The 23,732-nt window shown below is 41.6% G+C and overlaps 1 protein-coding gene and 1 long non-coding RNA gene across 2 annotated transcripts; both read right to left on the reverse strand.

The window, feature by feature from the left end:
• Positions 1-1,220: 1,220 nt before the first annotated feature.
• LOC134565835 (uncharacterized) lies at positions 1,221-2,083 on the reverse strand. The gene is made up of 2 exons (XR_010083975.1): positions 1,991-2,083; positions 1,221-1,914 (listed from the first exon to the last, which is right to left on the reverse strand). It is a non-coding gene; the product is annotated as an uncharacterized LOC134565835 (long non-coding RNA).
• A 409-nt stretch (positions 2,084-2,492) lies between these two features.
• Positions 2,493-20,723, reverse strand: LOC134614931 (keratin, type I cytoskeletal 47 kDa-like). Its single transcript, XM_063459213.1, has 8 exons — positions 20,116-20,723; positions 17,456-17,538; positions 12,625-12,781; positions 9,697-9,858; positions 6,951-7,076; positions 5,587-5,804; positions 4,861-5,021; positions 2,493-2,838 (listed from the first exon to the last, which is right to left on the reverse strand). Exons 1-8 carry the CDS (start codon positions 20,608-20,610, stop codon positions 2,735-2,737), a joined length of 1,506 nt encoding a protein of 501 aa, XP_063315283.1. The 5' UTR covers positions 20,611-20,723; the 3' UTR covers positions 2,493-2,734.
• Positions 20,724-23,732: the final 3,009 nt, after the last annotated feature.

The following is a 23,732-nucleotide window of genomic DNA, read 5'->3' on the forward strand; positions in this document are numbered from 1 at the left end:
TCTATTCTCTTTTTGGAACATTCTAGCTTAAGTTAAAGAAAGTTAAGTTTTAAAGAAAAAATATAATTATAACACATGAGAATAGATAGAGTAGACTGTTTCAAATGTTTCAAATGGGCCATACACCTCATTCGTGGGTAAAGGAAAATAAAGACTTGATTCACTGTCCAGATTTTTTTAATTCTAGGTAGCCTGCTTCAGCGGTTATGATGTGAGTTCCATGGCTCTGTTCCCCAGTCACGGGAAAAACTGTTTTGCCCTCTTACCTTGCACCCCATTGGGCACTGAGGGTCACTAGAGCTGCAGGAAGCCATTGACAATGCCATTGCTATTCATTGGTTGAGAGCATCAAATAGTTGCTTTCAGCCAATGAACGGCATTTTTTGCATAGAAATATATAAAGAATTGACATGAGCCAGCCAGGAATTCTTGTTCTGGGCTTGCTAATGACACCTTAATGGGACACTGTAGGTACCCAGACCACTTCAGCTTATTGAAGTGGTCTGGGTGCAGTGTCCCTTTTGCCCTTAGTGCTGCAATGTTAAACATTGCAACTTTGAATTAAAAAACGGCAATGTTTACATTGCAGCACTAAGTCTCCCAGACAGCCACTGGAAGCGCGTCCTAGATCCTAACGGACCTTTGGTCCTAATATGGTATCTGATATGGGACTTTCGCGTCCTCTGCATGAGGACCTCCAGCATCATTAATTCAAAGTTTTCCTATGGGGAGGTCTAATGTCACGCATGCATATTAGCATCCGACCATCGCGGGACATCGGAGTGGGCAGAGCATTTTTAATCCCTTATTTAATGCAGAGAGAGGGGGGCACGAGGCAGAGGGGTGGCAGGGGTAGCGATTGTGCCATGAATACAGCTTTGTATTCCTGGCACTTATAGTATCCATTTAATGTTGCTACTAGAGGTGAGCTTACACTTCATCAGCTAAGGTGTTAAACTATGCAAATGCAGCATTTTATATGGAAATGCTATACATACAGAATTCAGACACCATGACCACTTTAAAATGCTGAAGTAGGCATGGAGCTTGGAAGTAAACCGTTAACGTACATAGTCAGTAAGTGGTGAGTTCGTTATAGAACCAATACAAGACTAGTGAGCCCTATACGTTCCCTTGATGCTAAATTGAACAATGCAGCATCGCTCTTACAGAAATACCAAAGAGTGACACAGAAATAAATAAATAAGAATAAATAACAATTCAAATTTGAATCCTTTATTATTAATGAATTTTACTTTATATCCAAGATGTAATTAAAGGAAAATATACAGAGCAGGTTCTTTATTTGTAAAGGTATGCAGATGGATATCCCAGAGGATTCATGATTTTCTCTTCAAAACATTAAAAAAAAAAGCAATTAAAAAAAAAAAAAAACACTTTACTGTTTCAAAGACAAGAGCAGGTGATTGATTTTCAAATCCATTAGAACTTGTTATATCAATAACTGGTAATTTAAACTGTAACAAACTGTTCATCATGGCTCATATCAATTAATGGCTTAATTCAATAGGAATAATACAAAAATTTGATCATTTGGGTAGTAACAGTTATTCACTAAAGTGAGAATTCCGCCAAACTGATAACATTCTGACCTTGAATTTGAAATTCACTACCACTGATGTTAAAACGTCTATCCATAATAGGTACTTATCTCTTATCAGCAATCCGAACTAGACATGTCTGTTTATCCTGTTTACTTTATATCCTTTAAAAAAGAGGCAGAATTTCCACATGCCATGCCGGTTTAACATTCAATATCGTCATGCTTGTTGCTGCTGTTGTGGCATGTCAAGCTTAATTGTATCTCACAACAAAAATAAAGAATAAAAAATATAAAAATATTGGAATTCACTTTTAATTTTCATTTTTGGTGAATAACCCTGTATTTAACCCCTTAAGGACCAAACTTCTGGAATAAAAAGGAATCATGACATGTCACACATGTCATGTGTCCTTAAGGGGTTAAAACTCTTAAAAGTCACATAAGGGCCATTAGTTTAGGAACAACACTCTGGGGAACAAATTATTTTACACTGTGAGTAATAAGTGGGGCCTCTCTAATATTTTTTTCACCTTTTTCAAACTGTGTTTTACAGAAAGTAAGAATTATTTTACAGTAAGTCAAATAAGGCTTTGCAATTGAATCCTTAACCCCTTAAGGACCAAACTTCTGTAATAAAAGGGAATCATGACATGTCACACATGTCATGCGTCCTTAAGGGGTTAAAGGGACACTCCACTGCTCATAGAAACAGAAAAAATAAAATTGTCAAATGTACTTTTTAGTAGATATACCCGAATGAAAACATGCATGCATTTAATCATCCATGATTTCATTGAGGATATATCTAAAAACAGCTTGCACAATTTGCAGATCTCTTGTCTTAAGCTTTTGCAAGCCCCCCCTTCCAAAAGGTAACAGGACTGAATGTGTGCTTGACAGCCGAAGGAAGGGGGGGGGGGGGAGGGGGGAGGGGAGGGCGTATCAAGGTTAATTTATAAAAGTGCCAATTTTTTGTGAAATCTTTAGTTTCTGTAAAATGGAAAATAAAGGATACACTCTTCACATATAAAGCACTTTAGCAAGCTGAAGTGCTTTAGGGGTCTGGAGTGTCCCGTTAAATTTGGATATCATAATGTAATTGGAATGTTGTAACAATATAATTGCTCTTTACAGGAAACAAGTTTGATTTCAAGCCATAATAAAATTTCACTATTTCATCTTTTCTTCAACTTCTTGGATGCTTGAAGAGACAACATGTCCGTCAATCATTTCTTCAATGATTGTCTTGACAATTCTTGTTTTGTTCTGATCAACTAAAAAATAAATATAAAAATATTAAGTTTGATTATGAGTAATATTCATGTATTTTATTTGCACTACTGGGTCCTAGTTTAAAAATCATAGGTATGTTTTGTATCTTGAATTGAAGAAACAGAGAAATAAGGAATATAGAGAATCTGCCTAAAGTGGAAACTTGCAGGGTTATTCAAAATGAGAAATCAAAGTGAATTTCGAGGCTAAGTAAAAATACCTGAGCTGGAAACATACTCATAGCATAGTCAACTATGCTTCCTGTTTGGCTACTTTGGTCTAACATTTAGACCAAATTCGGTGCTCATTTATTAGTTTTAAGAGAAATAAACAGAGTGGAGGCCAGGTATATGGACAGAAATAAATTGATTAGGCAGTAAAGGGGTTAACCCTAAGTAGAATTTAATAGTAAAGAAGAGAGGAACACTGCCGTGTGAACTTAATGACAAAAAAAATATATATAAAAATTAAGTTTTAATCGTGAAAAAGATCAAACAAGTGATGTTAAAAATTAATTTACTCTCCAAAAGACCTCAATGTACATAGAGGAAATGTAGAGGAATAAAAAAGAGGAAAAAAAAAAAAAGACAGATATAGTAAGGAGAAGAGAGATTAGTAAATGCATATACTGTTCTAAATAAAGTGTGCTGCAGTAACGAAAAGTATCTGTTATTGCAATATTTGAACAGTTGCTCAAGAAAGGTATGATACTTTGTAACCAAGTATCAATGGAGATGTATGTTCTTATAACAATCCTGTGATGACAGGCAGAGTATATAGGACACTAATATGTCCAGGGGATTCTAACTAATCTGTCTTTAAAAAAAAAAAAAAAAAAAAGGAGAAAACAAAAAATTATAGTTATTGTATCTCGTTTTCTTGTTATTTTTATAGAAAGGTCTGTATTTGCTTGTCAGACTGGCTGAAAATGCAGTAAAGATAGAGACAGTTCAGTGTAAATATCAATGGGGTGCTCCTTCTTGCCAAATACATATAATGAGAGGCTGACACAAGCTGGAGACCAATGAGCTCCATCCAATAAATAGGGTGCAGCCTGATATTTGGATACACTTCAAGGTTTGAATAGACCCTGACAGGGTGTTTCCAGCATGTCCCCAGCTAATTGGGATCACTGCTGGGCTTTGACAGCTACCCATCACCGATCGAGGGTAGTGGATGCATGGAATAGTCTTCCAGCTGAAGTGGTAGAGGTTAACACAGTAAAGGAGTTTAAGCATGCGTGGGATAGGCATAAGGCTATCCTAACTATAAGATAAGGCCAGGGACTAATGAAAGTATTTAGAAAATTGGGCAGACTAGATGGGCCGAATGGTTCTTATCTGCCGTCACATTCTATGTTTCTATGTTTCTCTATATAGTTGGCTGGGAACAAGACGGTACTAAGTGTAATTCTGAAAACTGCCAGTAGATGGTGACAACATACCATAATCTACTGTGCTAACTAGTAATCCTATTTCGATGCTAAGCATAGTTAACAATCAGAACTGGTATTTTAATCTATTTTTGAGCTACTTTTAATTAGTTGCACTGGATGTGTAAAAAGTATTATAAGCAAAAAAATGAAAACTTTTTTTTTCTATTTGTTCCCATTTTTGACATTTTCTTCACATGTAATGTTGAGTTAGGTAAACATAGGTAAACATATAGGATATTAAATGCAAGCCAATTCTGTCCTTTAAAAATATATATATAATATATATGGGGCACTTGAAAAAAAAAACTAAATAAAATTACGGTAGAACAAACTCATAGCTCAAATTTAAGGTTTTGTTTTGGTCCAGAACGTGGACAATTGCCTCCGCCTTTAAAGGGTTAAAATTAAAGCATTTTACCACAAAGATGTAAACAAGCCCTTAGTGCCTGGGTGAATCTAAGATTTAGACCTAAATGCCTCTTTTTTTTGTAACATCTGCTTAGTACCCAATTGTCACAATCATGGTGAAATGTAATTACATTATACACATAATTAAGTATACTGATTTAGAATTCATGACAATATATACCTTTTTTTACTGCTGACGACTCCAAAGAAGATGACGCTGATCTTGATGATGACGATGACATTGCTCTTGATAATGAAGCTGAGGCGGATGCGGACGAAGAGGACAAGGAGGCGGACGAAGAGGACAAGGAGGCGGACGAAGAGTTAGAGGACGAGTATTGTCTGTAGGATTAAAAGATGTGATACAAAGATACATCAACATGTATTCTCCTATAGCCGAGGCAGGTATGTTTTCCTTTGTAATCCAAGGAACAATAATTTTAAGAACTTAATATGGAGCCAAAAATCATAATATTGCCTTCCATCTGTTCCCTACCATTAATTACACACTAACTAATTTGTTATCTTCTCAAGTGTCCAAACCAAAGGTTATTTTTCTTTGATCCTCTCACATTCTTAGTAAGACAGTGCATCTTCTCCTCTGTTAGAAATGTTCCTTTAAGCACTTAGAGTAACACGTTTGCGAAAGTTACAGTTCTATTAGCTCATTTAACTGTAGATATTTCCTTTTTTTTTAAAGCTCTTAAATCCTATGGAAAATTGATGTGTTCATTTAATTTTTGAAGTTGACGGTCAATGAATAAACCTCCATTCCTACAAGCATATGCAATCATCATTCACAATCTAACCTCCTTTGCAAACCTACATATCAAATTGGTCTACTCAGTGTCTTTTTATATAAGTGTCACTGTCTCAGTGTCTTTTACAAATATAAGTCAGAACTTACCCAAGCTGACCATCTATGAGGCGACGGTATGTTTCAATTTCCATCTCCAGCCTGTTCTTGATGTCCAGAAGTTGATTATACTCCTGGCTCTGCCTTTCCATATCTGACCTGATTTGGAATAGCTGTTCTTCTAGAGAACTTATTGTGAATTGTATTTGTTGGAGCTGTGCGCCATAACGACCTTCTGATTCAGCCAGGGTGCCTTCAAGGGATGCTTTCTAAAATAGGTTGAAAAATAACATTTAGCTTCTGGAAATGTAAAGATGTCCAGATGTGTTACTAATTAGGCTTGGAGATTTGTTTCAGTCCAATCTGCAATCTGTTGGAATTTGGGCCAATATGTTAATAGTTTGAATTCCTGAACTCCAAACCAAATATACTTGAATCATGAACCAAGCAAGCCACGCAGTAGCTGAACATGTTCGTTTTGATACAGGATTCTGAATTCTGCCCAGGCCGGCAAGAATATGAATAATGGGAACAAAAGATGAAATATTGCTAGGGGATAGTCATTAAACGTTGATTTTATTCACAGATCAGGAGTGACCAACAGAGGTAAAAAAGGAGAAGCAGTAGAGAAACTATATTTATAAAGGTATATATTATTTGTGGTCGGGGCATCAAAGCCGTAATGAGAGTATATAAGAAGTAGGTATGTAAGGTCCCTATATGAGGAATAGTAATATGAGAAAAGTCGGGGGAGGTGTGCTGGAACAGATGATGCGGTGGGCCTGTAATAAAAGATTTGAGAAAAGGGAGTGTTGGGAGGGGCAAATCGCCATACCGAAACGATAATGGGGAGCGGCCTGGTGTCCTTAGGAAGGGAAACCAAGCCCCTCCCACAACTACAGGCCCAGCCTTACTATTTACTACATATATAAACATAGTATTTTTACATTCCCTTTGTACCTCTGCTGTTTACTTTTTTCTCACTTGATCTATACGCGAAATGGTGGGATATTGCTCCTAAATATACACATAATATAATATTATGTATTAATTTTGCAGTGCACCAGTTGGCCCATTTTGGATTGTCTCATATGGTTCAATTTTTGCGGTACCAAAATTCTGCCAAGCCAAACCAAAATATGGCATAAATTTGTGTTTCGGAGCCAAATTTTTTTGCCGTGCAAAAGTCGAATGTTTCTAAAATGTATTTCCTTTAATGATTTTAAATTGCAATAAAAAAAATATTTCTTAAAGGAATATGGATGTTATCAAGATGAAGTTCCTTTGTTACAGTATTATAAGTAAAGAACAAAGTATGTAAATTGGGGTGTAATCCAAAGGGTAAATTCACAAAACAACATGCAGCCCTAAAAGATGTTCTTGGTGAATTTACTGGGATGTAAAACGTAGCATACCATTGCCAGATGGGATTGCAACTCGATTTCCAAACCCTGAAGATTACGTCTCAAGTCAGAGATTTCACTCTTGCTCGTCTGTACTTGCTCCACTCCAACAGATATTTCCTGCTTTAATTCATTGCTCTGAAATTATATGTTGCCCATTCACATTAATCAGAATCAGGACCATTTATGGTGGACGTAGTATACACATTAATCAGAATCAGGACTATTTATGGTGGACGTAGTACACACATTAATAAGAATCAGGACCATTTATGGTGGACTAGTATACACATTAATCAGAATCAGGACCATTTATGGTGGACGTAGTATACACATTAATCAGAATCAGGACCATTTATGGTGGACTTAGTATACACATTAATCAGAATCAGGACCATTTATGGTGGACGTAGTATACACATTAATCAGAATCAGAACCATTTATGGTGGACTAGTATACACATTAATCATATTCAGGACCATTTATGGTGGACGTAGTACACACATTAATCAGAACCAGGACCATTTATGGTGGACGTAGTACACACATTAATCAGAATCAGAACCATTTATGGTGGACGTAGTATACACATTAATCAGAATCAGGACCATTTATGGTGGACGTAGTATACACATTAATCAGAATCAGGACCATTTATGGTGGATGTAGTATACATATTAATCAGAATCATGAACCATATGTTGCTCATTAAACCCCTTTCAATATTTTACTAAAAGTGAACCTTTATTCTCTTACAAAATATGCATTGCCTCTAACCACACCATTGTATTTGGTAGCCATTGAGAAACACCCCCAATACTTACAAAACACAACTAATTCTGGTATTTGCAATTCTTATCTTTAATTTTACATGTAATTTTTATTTTGTAAATTAAGTTAATCCTTATCATGAATTACCTAATTGATAATGTTACCTTATAATTACCTTAAAAGATCACTCCAAGCACCATAACCACTACAGCACACTCTAGTGGTTTTAATACCACTAATGACCTGGCACCTCTCCAATGTAAGTAGTCAAACACTTAATGGCAATGATTTGACGTCTTACCCGGGGTCCACCATTGTCGATTCCTGCCTCTCTGTAGCTGTAAATGGGAGCCGAAAGCTCTCCTAAACAAACTATGCAGTCTACATCACCCTGCATCAAGTGACCCCTTTAACCAATGAGCTAGGTCCAGCACTGTCAGGCTTAGCTCAGTGAAGAGAGCTTCCAACTGCAAGGAAAAGTATGGCGGGTGCCCCAGGAACCCCTGTTAAAAATGAAGCTGTTAGCAAGTGGTTTGACTACTTACACATGGCTGGAGTCACCAGGAAACTCCTGGCAATATAAACTCTACAGTGCGCTTTAGGGATTATGGTGCGTGGATTATTTATTTGAAAACACAAAAAGTTACATTACTGTTTAGAGTATTATATATGGATGTGGCCAGGCATAAAAAATGGAGAGCAACCACTAATTTTTAATACATTTTATCAGTGCCAATCAATATAATAGTATATAGTGACCTGTGGTCAATGTTTTACATATCATAGGGACATCTCTCAATCTCTCAATCCACTTAAAGGAAAGTCCCTGAAAATACTGAAACAGTGCATGACATGATATCACTTTCAGGAATTTAACTTGCTTTGTGAAGATTCTTAAAAAACACATACATCGCTAATATTTTTGACGTCTTATTTATTTTCATAAAACACAATCTAGTTTCTCCAACATCATCCTCCTCATTCAAAGAGAAGTCAAATCTAAAGCTTTTGTTTTTAATGTCATCAACAATTCTCCTAATTCTTATATTGTATTATCCTTTTGTTAAGTATTACACTATTCCTGTCTTCCATGTATATCCTTAAACCAGGGGTAGGTGCCTGTCAGGACTGACTATACTTACCAGAACAACTACATTAACCTGCAGTAGTTCTGGTGACTATAGTCCCTTTTAAGATTCTTTCTACCCATTACACTAATATCCCAACACTAAGGATGTGCATGGGCAAAATATTTGGTTCGGCTCGGAAATTCGGGTACGTAAAAAAATTGTCATTCGGACATTCGCTTCGGTTCTGCACTTCCGAAATTCGAGACTTCAGCAATTCAGCAATTTGGAACTTCGGCAATTCGTTACTTTGGTAATTCGGACCCTACCCCTAACCCTTACCCAAACCCTACCCCTAAGCCTACCCTTAACCCTAACCCCTATCCCCCAGCCCTTAACCCTATTCTTTAACCCTAAACCAAAACCCTAAACCCTACCCCTAACACACTTAGGAAATTCGGAACTTCAGCAATTCGGGACTTCGGCACTTCAGAAATTCGGCACTTCGTCAATTGTCTACCCAAAACCCATACTTGGAAATGAGAGAAATCTCAATGTATCCTTCCTGGTAAAATATTTTATGAATAAATAAATGAATATTTGCTTAAAATCCCAATGTAACCATCACATAGCTTTTATTTTAGTCTATTACACACCCTGCACCCTCCTCTTGCATTACCTATCACTTCTGATTCAGGTTGCAAGCAGGTGGGAAGATCCTCAAAACCTACTGTATTAGTCTACGTCTCTCTGTCAGAAAGTTTTGGTTATTATACCATTTACTCATTGGATCTCGCACTGTCGAATATATATGTAAATAACTGATATACACCTATACCTATGACAAGAAATTTGTTTTGAAAATGTTCCCTTATTACACGGGTACAGTTAATATTCATGACTGCGTGAAAGCACAAACCTTTTGGATGAACAATTCTTCTGCACGCCGACGGTTCTTATCGGCCAGGGCTTCATAGTCTGCCCTCATATCATTGAGAATCTTTGTCAGGTCCACACCGGGAGCCACGTCCATCTCAACATTCACTTGTCCAGCAGCACTTTGATTAAGGACAGCAACTTCCTTAAAGATCATAAACAATATAATACTTAACATTGTGACATAAGTCAGTACTCACCTTGTGATGTTACTAGCTATAAACAGAACCAAATAGAGAGAATAACACGTAGTTTGTTTATAATATTAGTCCATGCATGTTACAGGGATGGCCCCATTCATGACTTAGAGACTAATAAACTGCCAGCAGGTAGGTTCAGGGTGGACCTACGGCCTGACCTCAGGAGGACTGACATATTTTTTAGCTGTACAGTATATAAGATATAGCTCTAATGCCTATTACTGTTTTATTGTAGAAAGAATATGTGAGACATTCATTTAGAGTTTGTGATACTGTGTATTTTATTGTCATGGATCTCTATGCTACACTTATATACACTGCTCATTACTTTGAGTCCAGTAGGTCATCTCTCTCTCTCCAGCTCTATCTAGATAGGCTGAATGGTTCTTATCTGCCGTCACATTCTATGTTTCTGTAATATAAGGCCAAGGACCAATGAGAGTATTTAGAGAATTAGGCAGACTAGATGGACCGAATGGTTCTTATCTGCCGTCACATTCTATATTTCTATAATATAAGGCCAAGGACTAATGAGAGTATTTAGAGAATTGGGCAGACTAGATGGGCCGAATGGTTCTTATCTGCCGTCACATTCAGTTTTTTTTCTTTTTCTTTCTCTTTCCCCAATTTCCTTTCTTTCTCTCTCCTCAGCCCCATTCCTCTCTCTCCTCAATTTATTCTCTCTATCCTCAGGCTAATCCCTGTCTCCTCAGCCTCACCTCTCTTGCCCTATCTTTCTTTTCCCCATTCCAAGCGCCAGCCCATCCCTTTTTCTCTCAGTCCCTATCTTTCCACCTTCTCTTGCCTAGTTTTGTTCTGTCAATTCCAACATATTACTGCCCCCAGCATACTCACAAGTATCCCCTTTATCCTAATGGCCTAGTAATGGTTCCATTTAAGAGTATTATCATCCTTTGCTTGCCTACCAACAACGAGCAGTTCTAATGTGGGTTAATGTATGTGGATGGTAACTGAGGTAGCAGGTGGGCTTAAAACATAACATTTTCTATTGTTCCCCCAGTAGCCATCCATATGTTTTACACCATGAGGTAGCTTCTCCATGTCATGGGTTAGCAGATAAAGAATGATGAAGTTCCTTCACAGATATTGCTAGTAGGTGTGTGTGTGCCCATCACTCAGCAGTGTAATGGATTGGGACCACCTGCAATATTATATGGCTGTTCGGGGGAGCAATTGCCCTGTTGATTCCCCTGGATCTGCCACTTAGCTTGCTACAAATAAATTATGTAATGTGACAGACCCATCTGTATAGACTAAGATTGCTGGTTCGTCTGTTTGCCCCTTTTCGTCTACTTGTCTGTCCTTATACCCCTGTTCGTTTGTTTCCTGAAAGAACCGATTAAAACTACCGAACGGACGGCCACCCGGGAGAGAAGTGTGCTGCTGGTTAACCTCTTGGCCCCAATTAGAACGTTGGGGTTAACCGCAGACACCTCTCCATTCCAACCGTATTCAGGGTGGTCGTCGTTCGTATGCCGACCACTAGGCGGCGGTCATTTTACACCATGCGAAAGACCAGCAGTGTTCGGCGCAGATTCTATGGAACTAAAAACGGACACTCTTTCTGCCGAACACCGCTGAAATTACCGACCGCCCTTCTCAGTCGACAAGGCATGCGACCACCGGCCGTTCGGGAGTTTGGATTGCATGGTTGGACTTAACCCAGATAGCCGTCCCATGGAGTCAATCGCATACCGAAAGACTGTAAGAGACTTTGACTCCATGGCGATTGAACCGTACGTATGGGATCTGAGCGCTATTCGCTAAGAATATGCACTCAGATCCAGGCTATCTGGGGATACGTTACATTAATATAATAAGTTCGGTAATTGTAAACTTATGCAATTTTACACAGTTTTTATGTCTAATTTAAAATGGCGATTTGCCTCTGTCCTGGAGATAATTGAATTACTTCTCGATTATCTCCAGGGCAGAGGGGAGGAAACCGGGATGCATTGTGGGAATATTTTGTGCCGGTATGTCTAAAAGTGCCGTATGTCTGTCTGTCATTACAGTCTCCCATTTGGTCCCCTAGGGGAGTGTCCACCAAGTGGGAGACCTGCATAAATATGGGCGGGTAGCCCACAGCAAAGCCAGTTCTTATATTACCCTCAATGCGGAGCTTGGTCTCGTTATTGGAGGGGTGATTTACTACACGGCTAGCCACTGATTACTGGAAACGTAAGCCGCTTGGATGTTATATTTGATCGGCTGCTAGCTGCGATTCGTGGATTTCTTATTCGTGAGTTTTGGGATCTGTACGGGTCCCGGTCGGGAGACTGGTACATTCCCCTGGTTGCAGTTCGTACGGTTGGAGTATACGAATGGAGATTGCATTATTGAGAAAGGGGAAGGTTAACTAAACGGCGGTTTTACTCCTTTATGCCAGAGGGGTCTTAACATGTAAATTCTGAGGTTATTAAACTGCCTGCTTGGTAAGGACCATGTAATTTATATATTTGTTCATATATCACAACAACTCACTAGGTTTTCAAATGACAAAAAGTTAACGAGGGCTATGAAGACGGGCTAATATTTCATTTGTAAATACAGCGATATAAAATATACCAAATCGCTTTAACCCCTTAAGGACCAAACTTCTGGAATAAAGGGGAATTATGACATGTCACACACGTCATATGTCCTTAAGGGGTTAAACATTACAGATCACAGATTATAGTTTAACTCACCTCTTGATGATTCTTCTTCATATAAGCCAACTCTTCAGTTAAGCTCTCAATCTGAATTTCGAGGTCACCTCGGGATAGACCCAAATCTTCCATCACCCTTCGAAGACCATTGATATCTGCATCCACACTCTGACGTAGAGCCAACTCATTCTCGTACCTTTGCAAGAAAAATACCATATAATGAACCAGATGTACTTATTACCAGGAATGTTTGTAAAAGGAGGAAGATGTCCACATCAGTAATTAATAAATTAAGATAAAATGTTTTAGAATTGTAAAGAAAACAACATCTTTAACACGGTGAAGGAGTTTAAGCATGCGTGAGATAGGCATAAGGCTGTCCTAGCTATAGGATAAGGCCAGGGACTAATGAAAGTATTTAGAAAGATGGGCAGACTAGATGGGCCAAATGGTTCTTATCCGCCGTCTATTCTATGTTTCTATCTTAATGCATAATTTTTTTTTTCAATCTTTATTGAAGACAAGTCTCTCAAAATCCAAATCAGTCATTTAGTCAACTGCATAACTAAGGCAGACATACTCCATTAAAAACATTATTCTACAGATCTAGATAAATAAATAAATAGATGCATGCTACAAATATTAATGGTTATTTTTTCAGTTAAGCTTTAGAATACCTTTGGTTAATTTTGCTACACCAGCTGTATGTATACTATATTTTAATCATGATGTTTATGGCATTTGCTAGTAGTGTCAAAACTCTATGCACTATGGAACAGAGTAATTTAATTTAAAAAGTGGATTTGATGACCCACTCACCCATTCCACCCTTTTATTCATTTATTTAAATTCCCCTTTTTCAATTTAAATGTCTTCTGCTGCTGCTGCTAGTGCACTTTATTTACAGGATGGAAGGGATGAGTGGTTCATCAATTGCCCACTGATTTTATTCCTTTCATTTTTTGAAAATCAATCAATCATCATTATAAAATTAAGCCCTCTCATTTTTTTTTTATATTCCAGATGTATAATATTACATTTTTGACAACTCAGACATGGCTCTGCATCTCCTATTTCTGTTTGTCTATAAGCACATTATTAGTTTAATCATAAACAAAGGTTCAATAAGCATTACATAAACAAACAACTTCAAGTGATATCAGTCAAACACATAAAACAAGTAGCTCAAAAGCCTGAACTTGCATAAATTGGGTGTATTGGCTGCAGGGCCGCCATCAGGGGGTGACAACCATAACCCACGTGTAGCGACGGAACTGCCGCCGGTGCAGTTGGACCGGCGCCCGCACGCTGATGGGGCCCATCGGGTGGCCCATGCACTTGGGGCCACCCGATGGGCCCCATATCTTCAGGGGCCCGGTCAGCGCTGCAGCCGTGGTATAGCGCGACCGGGCCCCTTTAAAAAAAAAATGCTGCCGCAGCGCAAGTGCTGCTGGGAGGACCAGCTCACTCCGCGCGGGAGGAGTGCTCGCGCCCGACATGAAGAGGGAGAGCCGGCGGACTGCCAGTCCCATCAGCCCCAGCCAGCCACCCTCCTGCAAAGACAAGGTAAGAAACAGGAGGGTGGCTGGAAAATGAGCTGTATGTATGTCTGTCTGTCTGTCTGTATGTATGTCTGTCTGTATGTCTGTCTGTCTGTCTGTATGTCTGTCTGTCTGTCTGTCTGTCTGTATGTCTGTCTGTGTGTATGTCTGTCTGTATGTATGTATGTCTGTATGTATGTCTGTGTGTATGTATGTCTGTATGTCTGTGTGTCTGTCTGTATGTCGGTATGTCTGTCTGTCTGTGTGTATGTATGTCTGTCTGTGTGTATGTCTCTCTGTGTGTATGTCTGTCTGTCTATGTCTGTCTGTGTGTTTGTCTGTCTGTGTATGTCTGTCTGCAGGGCCGGTGCTAGGATTTTAAGTTACACAGGCGAAGATGCATTTTGGCGCCCCCAACCCTCATTAAAAAAAAAAAAAAAAAATGCATCTTCACCTGTGTGTCTTTCCTCCCAAGCCACAGGCACACATGCATCATTTTTCAGTCACACAGTCAAAGTCATACAGGTACACTGTCATACAAAGACAGAAATAATCATACAGAGACATACAGACACATACAGTCAGAGACATACATGCATACAGAGACATGCAGGCATATAAAGACATACATGCATACAGAGGCATACCGTCATACAGACACATACATACAGACATACAGAAACATACATACAAAGACATTCAGGCACATACATACAGACATACAGGCATGCAGACACATACATACATACAGAGGCATACCGTCATACAGACACATACAGAGGCATACCGTCATACAGACACATACATACATACAGAAACATGCATACAAAGACATACAGGCATACAGAGACACATACGTACATACAGAGACATAAAGGCATACAGTTACATACATGCATACAGAGACATATATACAGACATTCAGAGACAAACATGCATCCAGTTACATACATGCATACAGAAACATACGTACAAGACATACAGACACATACATACATACAGAGGCATACCGTCATACAGATACATACATACATACAGACAGGCTTACAGAAAATACATACTCACACACACACACACAAACTCACAGACACATACTCGAACACACACACATACTCACATGCACACACACACTGACAGACACACTGACAGACACACACACACACACACTGACAGACACACACACACTCACTGACAGACACACACACACTCACTGACAGACACACACACACACACTCACTGACAGACACACACACTCACACTGACAGACACACACACACTCACACTGACAGACACACACACTCACACTGACAGACACACACACACACTCACACTGACAGACACACACACACACACACTGACAGACATACACACACACTCACACTGACAGACACACACTCACACTGACAGACACACACACTCACATGCACACACAGTAATTAATTATCTAAATTACATTTAAATTTCCCACCCAGCCTCCCTACCTGGAGTGCTGGCGTGGGTCTTTCATTGGTGGTCCAGTGGGGCTGCTGGGAGGCGTGCGGCTGAAGTTGATTAGGAGGCGGCGAGGGAGCTCTCTGATCTCTCTGACCGGCTCCCTCGCAGGCTGTTTTCTGATGCCGCGGGAGCCGGAATATGACGTCATATTCCGGCTCCCGCGGCATCAGCAAAAGGCGCGCGAGGGAGCCGGTCAGAGAGACCAGAGAGCTCCCTCGTCGCCTCCTAATCAACTTCAGCCGCACGCCTCCCAGCAGCTCCGGGGATCCAGGAGGTGACCTGGCAGGAGGGAGCACTTCCCTCCTGCCGGTCACTGGAATTTTGCGCCCCCAGAGCCGGTGCGCCCTAAGGCGGCCGCCTGTGCCGCCTTATGGACGCGCCGGCCCTGTCTGTCTGTGTGTATGTCTGTCTGTGTGTGTGTGTGTGTATGTATGTCTGTGTGTGTGTCTGTCTGTGTATGTTTGTGTGTGTGTGTGTGTGTATGTCTGTGTGTGTGTGTGTGTGTGTCTGTATGTATGTCTGTCTGTGTGTATGTCTGCATTTCATTATGTGTGTATGAATGTCAGTGTATGTATGTCTGCATGTCATTATGAATGTGTGTATGTCTGTCTGTCTGTATGAATGTATGTCTGTATGCGTGTATGTATGCATGTATGTCTATCTGTATGCATGTCATTATGTGTGTATGAATGTCAGTGTATGTATGTCTGCATGTCAGTACGAATGTGTGTATGTCAGTATGAATGTCTGTCTGTATGTCATTATGAATGTGTCTGTCTCTGTATGTCCTTATGCATGTGTGTCTGTATGTATGTTAGTATGTGTATGTCTCAGTATGTGTGTGTCAGTATGTATGCCTATATGCGTATCAGTATGTGTGTCTGTTAGTATGTATCAGTGTGTGTGTGTGTGTGTATCTGTGTCCTTTTGTATCAGTGAATGTGTTTGTGTCTGTGTGTGTGTATTCCTGTGGGCGGGATTTGGAGGCGGTCTCTGTGGGCGGTTTTGGAGGCGGGCACCCAGGGGCCCAGACCCTGAGCTCAGTTAGGGGCCCCAAAATTTCTGGTGGCGGCCCTGATTGGCTGCGTGATATATGTATGCATATGTATGCATATTGTGTATGATATTTGTGCTGGGATTATTGGATGTGTGTGATGGGTATTTAATTTACATAAAAATATGCATGTGTGAATGCAGGTGTGTATTTTTGCATATTCACATACACTGTCAAATACAGCCAGATGAACAAAGTCCCAGGCACACAGTAACACACAGTTACAGGTAAATAGTCAAACACACACACACTGTTACAGACAGTCTCACACACACAGATACACGGAGACACGCACAGTTACAGACAGTCTCACAAACACATACAAGCAGACACAGTACTGGCAGACAGCCATACACACACACAATTACAGACAGTCTCTCACACAGACACACAAGTACCTGTTTCCATATTGGACTGGCTGGGGGAGCAGGGGCACTGCAGTCCATGGTGTATAGGTGTCTGGGGAGCAGGGACTCCTATCTTTTTCTCCAACAGTGTCCACAAGCTATCAGGCAGCTCTGCACCCTGCCTTGCTGGACAGTCCTCCCCCCAGGTGCAGAGAGGCCACGCTACATAGCGCAACTGTGACCTACATTATAAGAGAGTCCGTGCACTCCCTGACACCTTTCACTCAGGGAGTGTGTGAGCTGTGTCGGCCACATGGCGTGTCCTGCTGTAATGGGCCCTGTTCCTCTTTGTTGTTTAATCCACTATGTGTTTGATTTGTTGTGCAAAAAACTGTGATCCCAACATATACTTTTTTGATGTACATTCAACTTACTTCAATCTGAAGTCATCAACAGCCAGCCTTGCATTGTCAATTTGCAAAATCAGACGTGAGTTATCAATCGTTGCTGCAAGAATCTAGAAAAAATTTAAATAAATATATTATGCAGTGATATTTTCTACACATTAATGTAAAGTTATGTAACCTTGATGGAAATGTGTAACCACTTATAAAAAAAACCCCAGAAAGATCATAATAACTGCGTATAATTTCGTAACACATGTGTTTTGATCATGTTAATTTTAAAAATGCTTTATATATGAGTTACAGCAGGCCCGCATTGGCCATCGGGCACGCCGGGCAAATGCCCGGGGGGGGGGGGGGGGGGGGGGGCGGCGCAATGGCCATGGGCCAAGGCCGGCAGGGGTGGTCACAGGATCTCCCCGCTTGTCCATGCAGGGCCCGCACTATCCAAGTGCCGGCCCCACTGTATTCCATGACGGGCCAGTGTATTCCCCGTCGGCTGGGGAGGGAGAGAGGGAGGGAGTCAGGAGAGGACCAGGAGAAGCTCTATCTTGCAACTCTGCTGGGTTTCTCTTGCGAGATCTTGAGCATCGCCATGGCAACAGTCCCCCTCCTAGACAAAAGGTAAAAATTTGGGGTAGGGTTTATTAAAAAAAATACATATATATTGGCATTAACCTACCAAACACACACATCACCCTCACTCACACACACACAATGCACACCTCACACACAGCACCCTCACACACACACACAGCACCCTCATACACAGCACCCTCACTCACACACACACATTGCACAGCTCACACACACACAACACCCTCATATACAGCACCCTCACTCACATACACTACACACCTCACACACACACTGCACGCCTCACACACAGCACCCTCACAAACACACACACATATAGTACTCACACACTGCACACCTCACACACAGCACCCTCACACACGCACACACAGCACCCTCACTCACACACTACACACACCTACCACACAGCACCCTCACACACACGCACAAACACACAGCACCCTCATTCACACACTACACACCTCACACACATCACCTCCACACACACGCTGCACACCTCACACACACAGCACCCTCATGCACACACACACACCTCACACACAGCACCCTCACACACAAACATAGCACCCTCACTCACACACACTGCACACCTCAAAACACAGCACCCTCACATACACCACACACCTCACACACAACATCCTAACACACACATATTGCACCCCTCACACACACACTGCACCCCTCACACACACACTATACTCCACACACACATGCACTATACTCCTCATACACACACTGTACTCCTCACACACTATACCACTCACACAGACACACACTATACTCCTCACACACACACTATACTCCTCACAAATGCACACTACACCCCTCACATATATACACTACACCTTTCTCACACACACTGCACACACACACAGACACACACACACACACACACACACAATGCTTTTTGTTGTACATGGTCTGCCCTGGAAGAGCATTGAACCAACATGCTCACTTTGAGATGGGGCGTGCTTGACATTTTGGATTACAAAACACACCTTATCTGGCCCTGGCCCCCTTTTCAGTGGCCTCTGTGATTAAAAAATGCCCAGGACAAATGTTCCCAGTTTGGCCCTGTGCTACTGCATGTAGTCACACAGTAAACAACTGCACATTGGGTAGACACATGAAATTACCCAAAGTATGCAATGCATGTATATATATTTCTAGACTAACAAAATTTAGGAATGACAGGCTTTTGAGAGATCCTCGCTTTTTCAAGTCTAAAGCATTTCTGAGCAAAACGATAGTTAGAATTCCAAGTTTAGTTGTGATACAGCAGTTAAAGCACAATGAGAACAGATAGCAACAAGGGCTGACTAAAGTAAGGAAAAAATAGAAATAAAATAATAAAATAGATGCCATTCTTCCACAGCATCAAAAATATTCTGTATAAGGATCAGAGAGTTAGGAGAAAGAGATTAAAAAAAAAAAAAAAACAGTGTAGGAGATGGTACTAGAAGGTGAAATTTAAAAATATGACACAGATGAAGAATGCAGTTACACAAGAATCCAGAATATGCATGAAGGCTATATACATACAAATATACACAATAAGTGGTGTCCTGATGAAAGTTCCCTAGAGGGACTGAAACGTTGACTTGCTGGAATTCGTCAAATAAATTACCTACCTGAATGAAAACCTTGGAGTGCCAGTATTTTTGTAGATATTTATGAATTTGTGACTAGGCACCAGGTATTTAACAAACACACACACACACACACACACCTCTCTTTATGTAAAATAACAGATGAAATTAGTTGAATTAGCATATTGTAATACCCTTTCTAATTGAACTAGAAAATGAAATTAAAAAGATGAGCATGGTCTAATTGTACATAAAAAATATATTTGCATACTCATTGCAATTTATTAAACTTTTTGCATGCCAAATGTACATTGGTGAATGCAGAATGAACACATACAATGACATGTATAGTATGCTAGCTGCTTAAATGACCCAAAGGTAATTATTTAAAATGTTTACATTTTTGTCATACATGCATCCTGCTCATTCTTTGAAAATATGTGAATTATACCAACTATAGTTATATTTTAGAAGATCATTGTAAAATAAAAGGATTTTAAATACCTTGTTCTTCAGATCTTCAATGATATCAAATTGCTTGCGGCTCTCTTTGCCAGTTGCAGAAATGCCAACACTAACTTGTTTTTCATACCACTCTCGAATCTTCAACTCCAGGCTGCTGTTAGATGCCTCTAATTCCCTGACTTTATCCAGGTAGGAAGCTAGGCGATCATTGAGGTTCTGCATGGTTTGTTTTTCATTTCCAGAAAAACTTCCATAATTGCCGCCAGATGCAACCATTCCATATCCACCGCTGGAGCTGATGGCAAGACCACCTCCAGCTCCGCCACCAAAGCCTACTCCATAGCCGCTACCAAAACCACCACCATAGCCGCTACCAAAGCCACCACCATAGCCACTACCAAAACTACCACCATAGCCACCACCTCCACTGGAGCTACTGACAAAACCACCTCCAGAACCTGACCCAAAGGCTGAAAAACTGCTAAAACCAGGGCGACTGATTTGTGAAGACATGCTAGAACGATAGGAGGACATTTTGGATGCTTATTGATTGAGGTCCACTGACATGAATAAACTAAATGATATGGGTGAATACATTTGTGCTCAGTGTTATATACACATGCATCTATATATACATATTGTAGTGGGTGTTTCTATTACATGTTAGACGTCCTTATTTGGAAATAATTAGTATGGTCCATATATATATATATAGACATTTTAAAAATGCATCTATTAATAGAAAAAGCTATTCTTGAAGTCCATCTTAAACAAAAAATGTTGCTGCAGGGATTTCTTTTAATATTTTGACTATAAGCGACAGGACGCAAATTCTTCTCTTTGTAAATATTTCTCTGCTCACAGACAGACTCTTGTTTTGCCGTTGGCTTTTCTCTCAGACAGAAACCATTAAACATCTTAATTTCTAGAAATAAATGTTATATGCCAATTCTGCTACAGGTTTTGCTCAGTATCTTCGATGCTCAGGGCTCATACAGTTGTCTATTTGCAGCCTGTAGCCCCATGTAGCCAAAGCACAGCTTAAGCGGAACAGGGCCTTGACAGGGGTTAGGAGGCTGGCTTAGGAGGAACAGACAGGACTGGTGGGTTGTGGGATTTGGGGGTTTGGCTATTTAAATAAGTAGCCATTTTGCAATGTGCACTTTTAATTCCTACAAGGTGTAGTTTGTGTGCACCTTGGTGCTCTCTGACTTGCTGGGTAGGGTTTTTTCCTTTTTGTCTCCTCTGCAGGGCCATGGACGTCGTGGAGAAGCTCCTGGAGGGGATCCGGACAGCGGCGTGGCAACAAGGAGCGGAGTGGGTGCAGGAGGGCCTCAGGGTTTCCCCTCTCGGGGTGGTCCCCAAGAAGGGATCGGGGAAGTTTCGGTTCATTCACCACCTTTCCTATCCCAAAGGGGAGTCGGTGAACGACGATATCGATAGGTACTTGTGCTCGGTCTCTTATGCATCATTTGACCAGGCGGTCGAGCTGGTAAAGAGGTCCGGGCGTGGGGCCTTAATGGCCAAGGTGGATATCGAAGCTGTTTTTTTTGTTTGCTCCCGGTGCACCCGGCATGTCACCACCTGTTGGGGTGCTTCTTCGAAGGGGGCTACTTCGTGGACTTGTGCCTCCCGATGGGCTGTTCCATTTCGTGCTCCTACTTCGAGAAGTTCAGTTCGTATTTTTAATGGGTGGTGCGGGTCGAGGTGGGGGATAGAGTGGTGGTGCACTACCTGGATGACTTCCTCTGTGTGGGGCCAGCCGGCTCTCCCGCGTGCCGGCACCTGTTAAGGACCATTGAATGGGTGGCGGGCCAATTTAGGGTGCCGCTGGCGGCGGATAAGACAGAGGGCCCAACCGAGTGCCTCAGTTTCTTGGGGCTGGAAATTGCTTCGGTGCGAGGGGAATGCCGGCTGCCACTGGCTAAACTAGAGGGGCTGCGCTGTGTGGTGGCCGAGGTGCGGCGTTCGCACAAAGTGACCCTGCGCCGCCTGCAGTCGCTGATTGGGATGCTCAATTTCACTTGTAGGGTGATACCCATGGGTAGGGTGTTTAGCCGCAGCCTGTCGGCAGCTACCGCGGGGATACGTTCCCCTCACCATTTCATACGGGTATCTTCGTCTATGCGGGCGGACCTAGGGGTGTGGGATACCTTCCAACGGGACTTTAACGGGACAGTGTTCTTCCGGCAGGAGGGCGTGTCAACAGCCGAGCTGGAGCTGTTCACCGACGCGTCAGGTAGCGTGGGCTTCGGGGCTTACTTCAGCGGGAACTGGTGCGCGGAAAAGTGGCCAGAGGCATGGGGCAGAGACCTCTCATGCATAACCTGGCTTTTCTAGAATTGCTCCCATTGGTGGTGGCATTGGCTCTGTGGGGAGATAGGCTGAGGGACCGGAAGGTAGTCTTCTTCTCGGACAACATGTCCGTGGTACACGCGGTCAATAACCAATCGGCGGCGTCTAAACCGGTGGTGGCACTGTTGCGTCGCTTTGTTTTGTTGTGCATGTCCCTGAATGTAGTCTTTCATGCGCGCCATGTGCCAGGGTATTTGAACGAGGTAGCTGACGCTCTGTCTCGTTTTCAGTGGTCCCGGTTTCGGACGGTGGCTCCAGAGGCTCAGGACGTGGGTCAATCGTGCCCGGCAGGGCCGCCACCAGAAATTTTGGGCCCCTGACAAAGCACAAGGTCTGGGCCTACACTCCCCCCTCCCCCCCCCGCGCCCGTCCGGCCTCCTCCCCGCAATGAATGCAGTGTGTGTTAGTGTAATGAATGCAGTGTGTGTGTTAGTGTAATTAATGCAGTGTGTGTGTCAGTGTAGTGAATGCAGTGTGTGTTTTTGTCAGTGTAGTGGATGCAGTGTGTGTGTTAGTGTGATGAATGCAGCGTGTGTGTTAGTGTAATGAATGCAGTGTGTGTGTCAGGGTAGTGAATGCAGTGTGTGTTTCTGGCAGTGTAGTGGATGCAGTGTGTGTGTCAGTGTAGTGAATGCAGAGTGTGTGTTAGTGTAGTGAATGCAGAGTGTGTGTTAGTGTAATGAATGCAGTGTGTGTGTTAGTGTAATGAATGCAGTGTGTGTGTTAGTGCAGTGGATACAGTGTGTGTGTTAGTGCAGTGGATGCAGTGTGTGTGTTAGTGCAGTGGATGCAGTGTGTGTGTGTGTTAGTGCAGTGGATGCAGTGTGTGTGTGTTAGTGCAGTGGATGCAGTGTGTATGTGTGCGTGTGTGTTAGTGCAGTGGATGCACTGTGTGTGTTAGTGCTGTGGATGCAGTGTGTGTTAGTGCAGTGGATGCAGTGTGTGTGTTAGTGTTGTGGATGCAGTGTATGTGTTAGTGCAGTGGATGCAGTGTATGTGTTAGTGCAGTGGATGCAGTGTGTATGTTAGTGTTGTGCATGCAGTGTGTGTTAGTGTTGTGGATGCAGTGTGTGTTAGTGTTGTGGATGCAGAGTGTGTGTGTGTTAGTGTTGTGGATGCAGTGTGTGTGTGTTAGTGTTGTGGATGCAGTGTGTGTGTGTTAGTATAGTGGATGCAGTGTGTGTTAGTGTTGTGGATGCAGTGTGTGTGTGTTAGTATAGTGGATGCAGTGTGTGTTAGTGTTGTGGATGCAGTGTATGTGTTAGTGTTGTGGATGCAGTGTGTGTGTGTGTGTGTTAGTG

Source organism: Pelobates fuscus, chromosome 6, assembly GCF_036172605.1.
Source record: "Pelobates fuscus isolate aPelFus1 chromosome 6, aPelFus1.pri, whole genome shotgun sequence".
Taxonomy (NCBI): Eukaryota; Metazoa; Chordata; class Amphibia; order Anura; family Pelobatidae; genus Pelobates; species Pelobates fuscus.

Excerpts from the sequence above, each read along its gene's own strand:
- LOC134614931 (XM_063459213.1), bottom strand. The coding sequence starts at position 20,610 with ATGTCCTCCTATCGTTCTAGCATGTCTTCACAAATCAGTCGCCCTGGT. Across the intron at positions 9,859-12,624 it reads TGAAGAAGAATCATCAAGAG|GAAGTTGCTGTCCTTAATCA; the intron begins GTGAGTTAAACT and ends ATGATCTTTAAG. Across the intron at positions 7,077-9,696 it reads AAGAATTGTTCATCCAAAAG|AGCAATGAATTAAAGCAGGA; the intron begins GTTTGTGCTTTC and ends ATATAATTTCAG.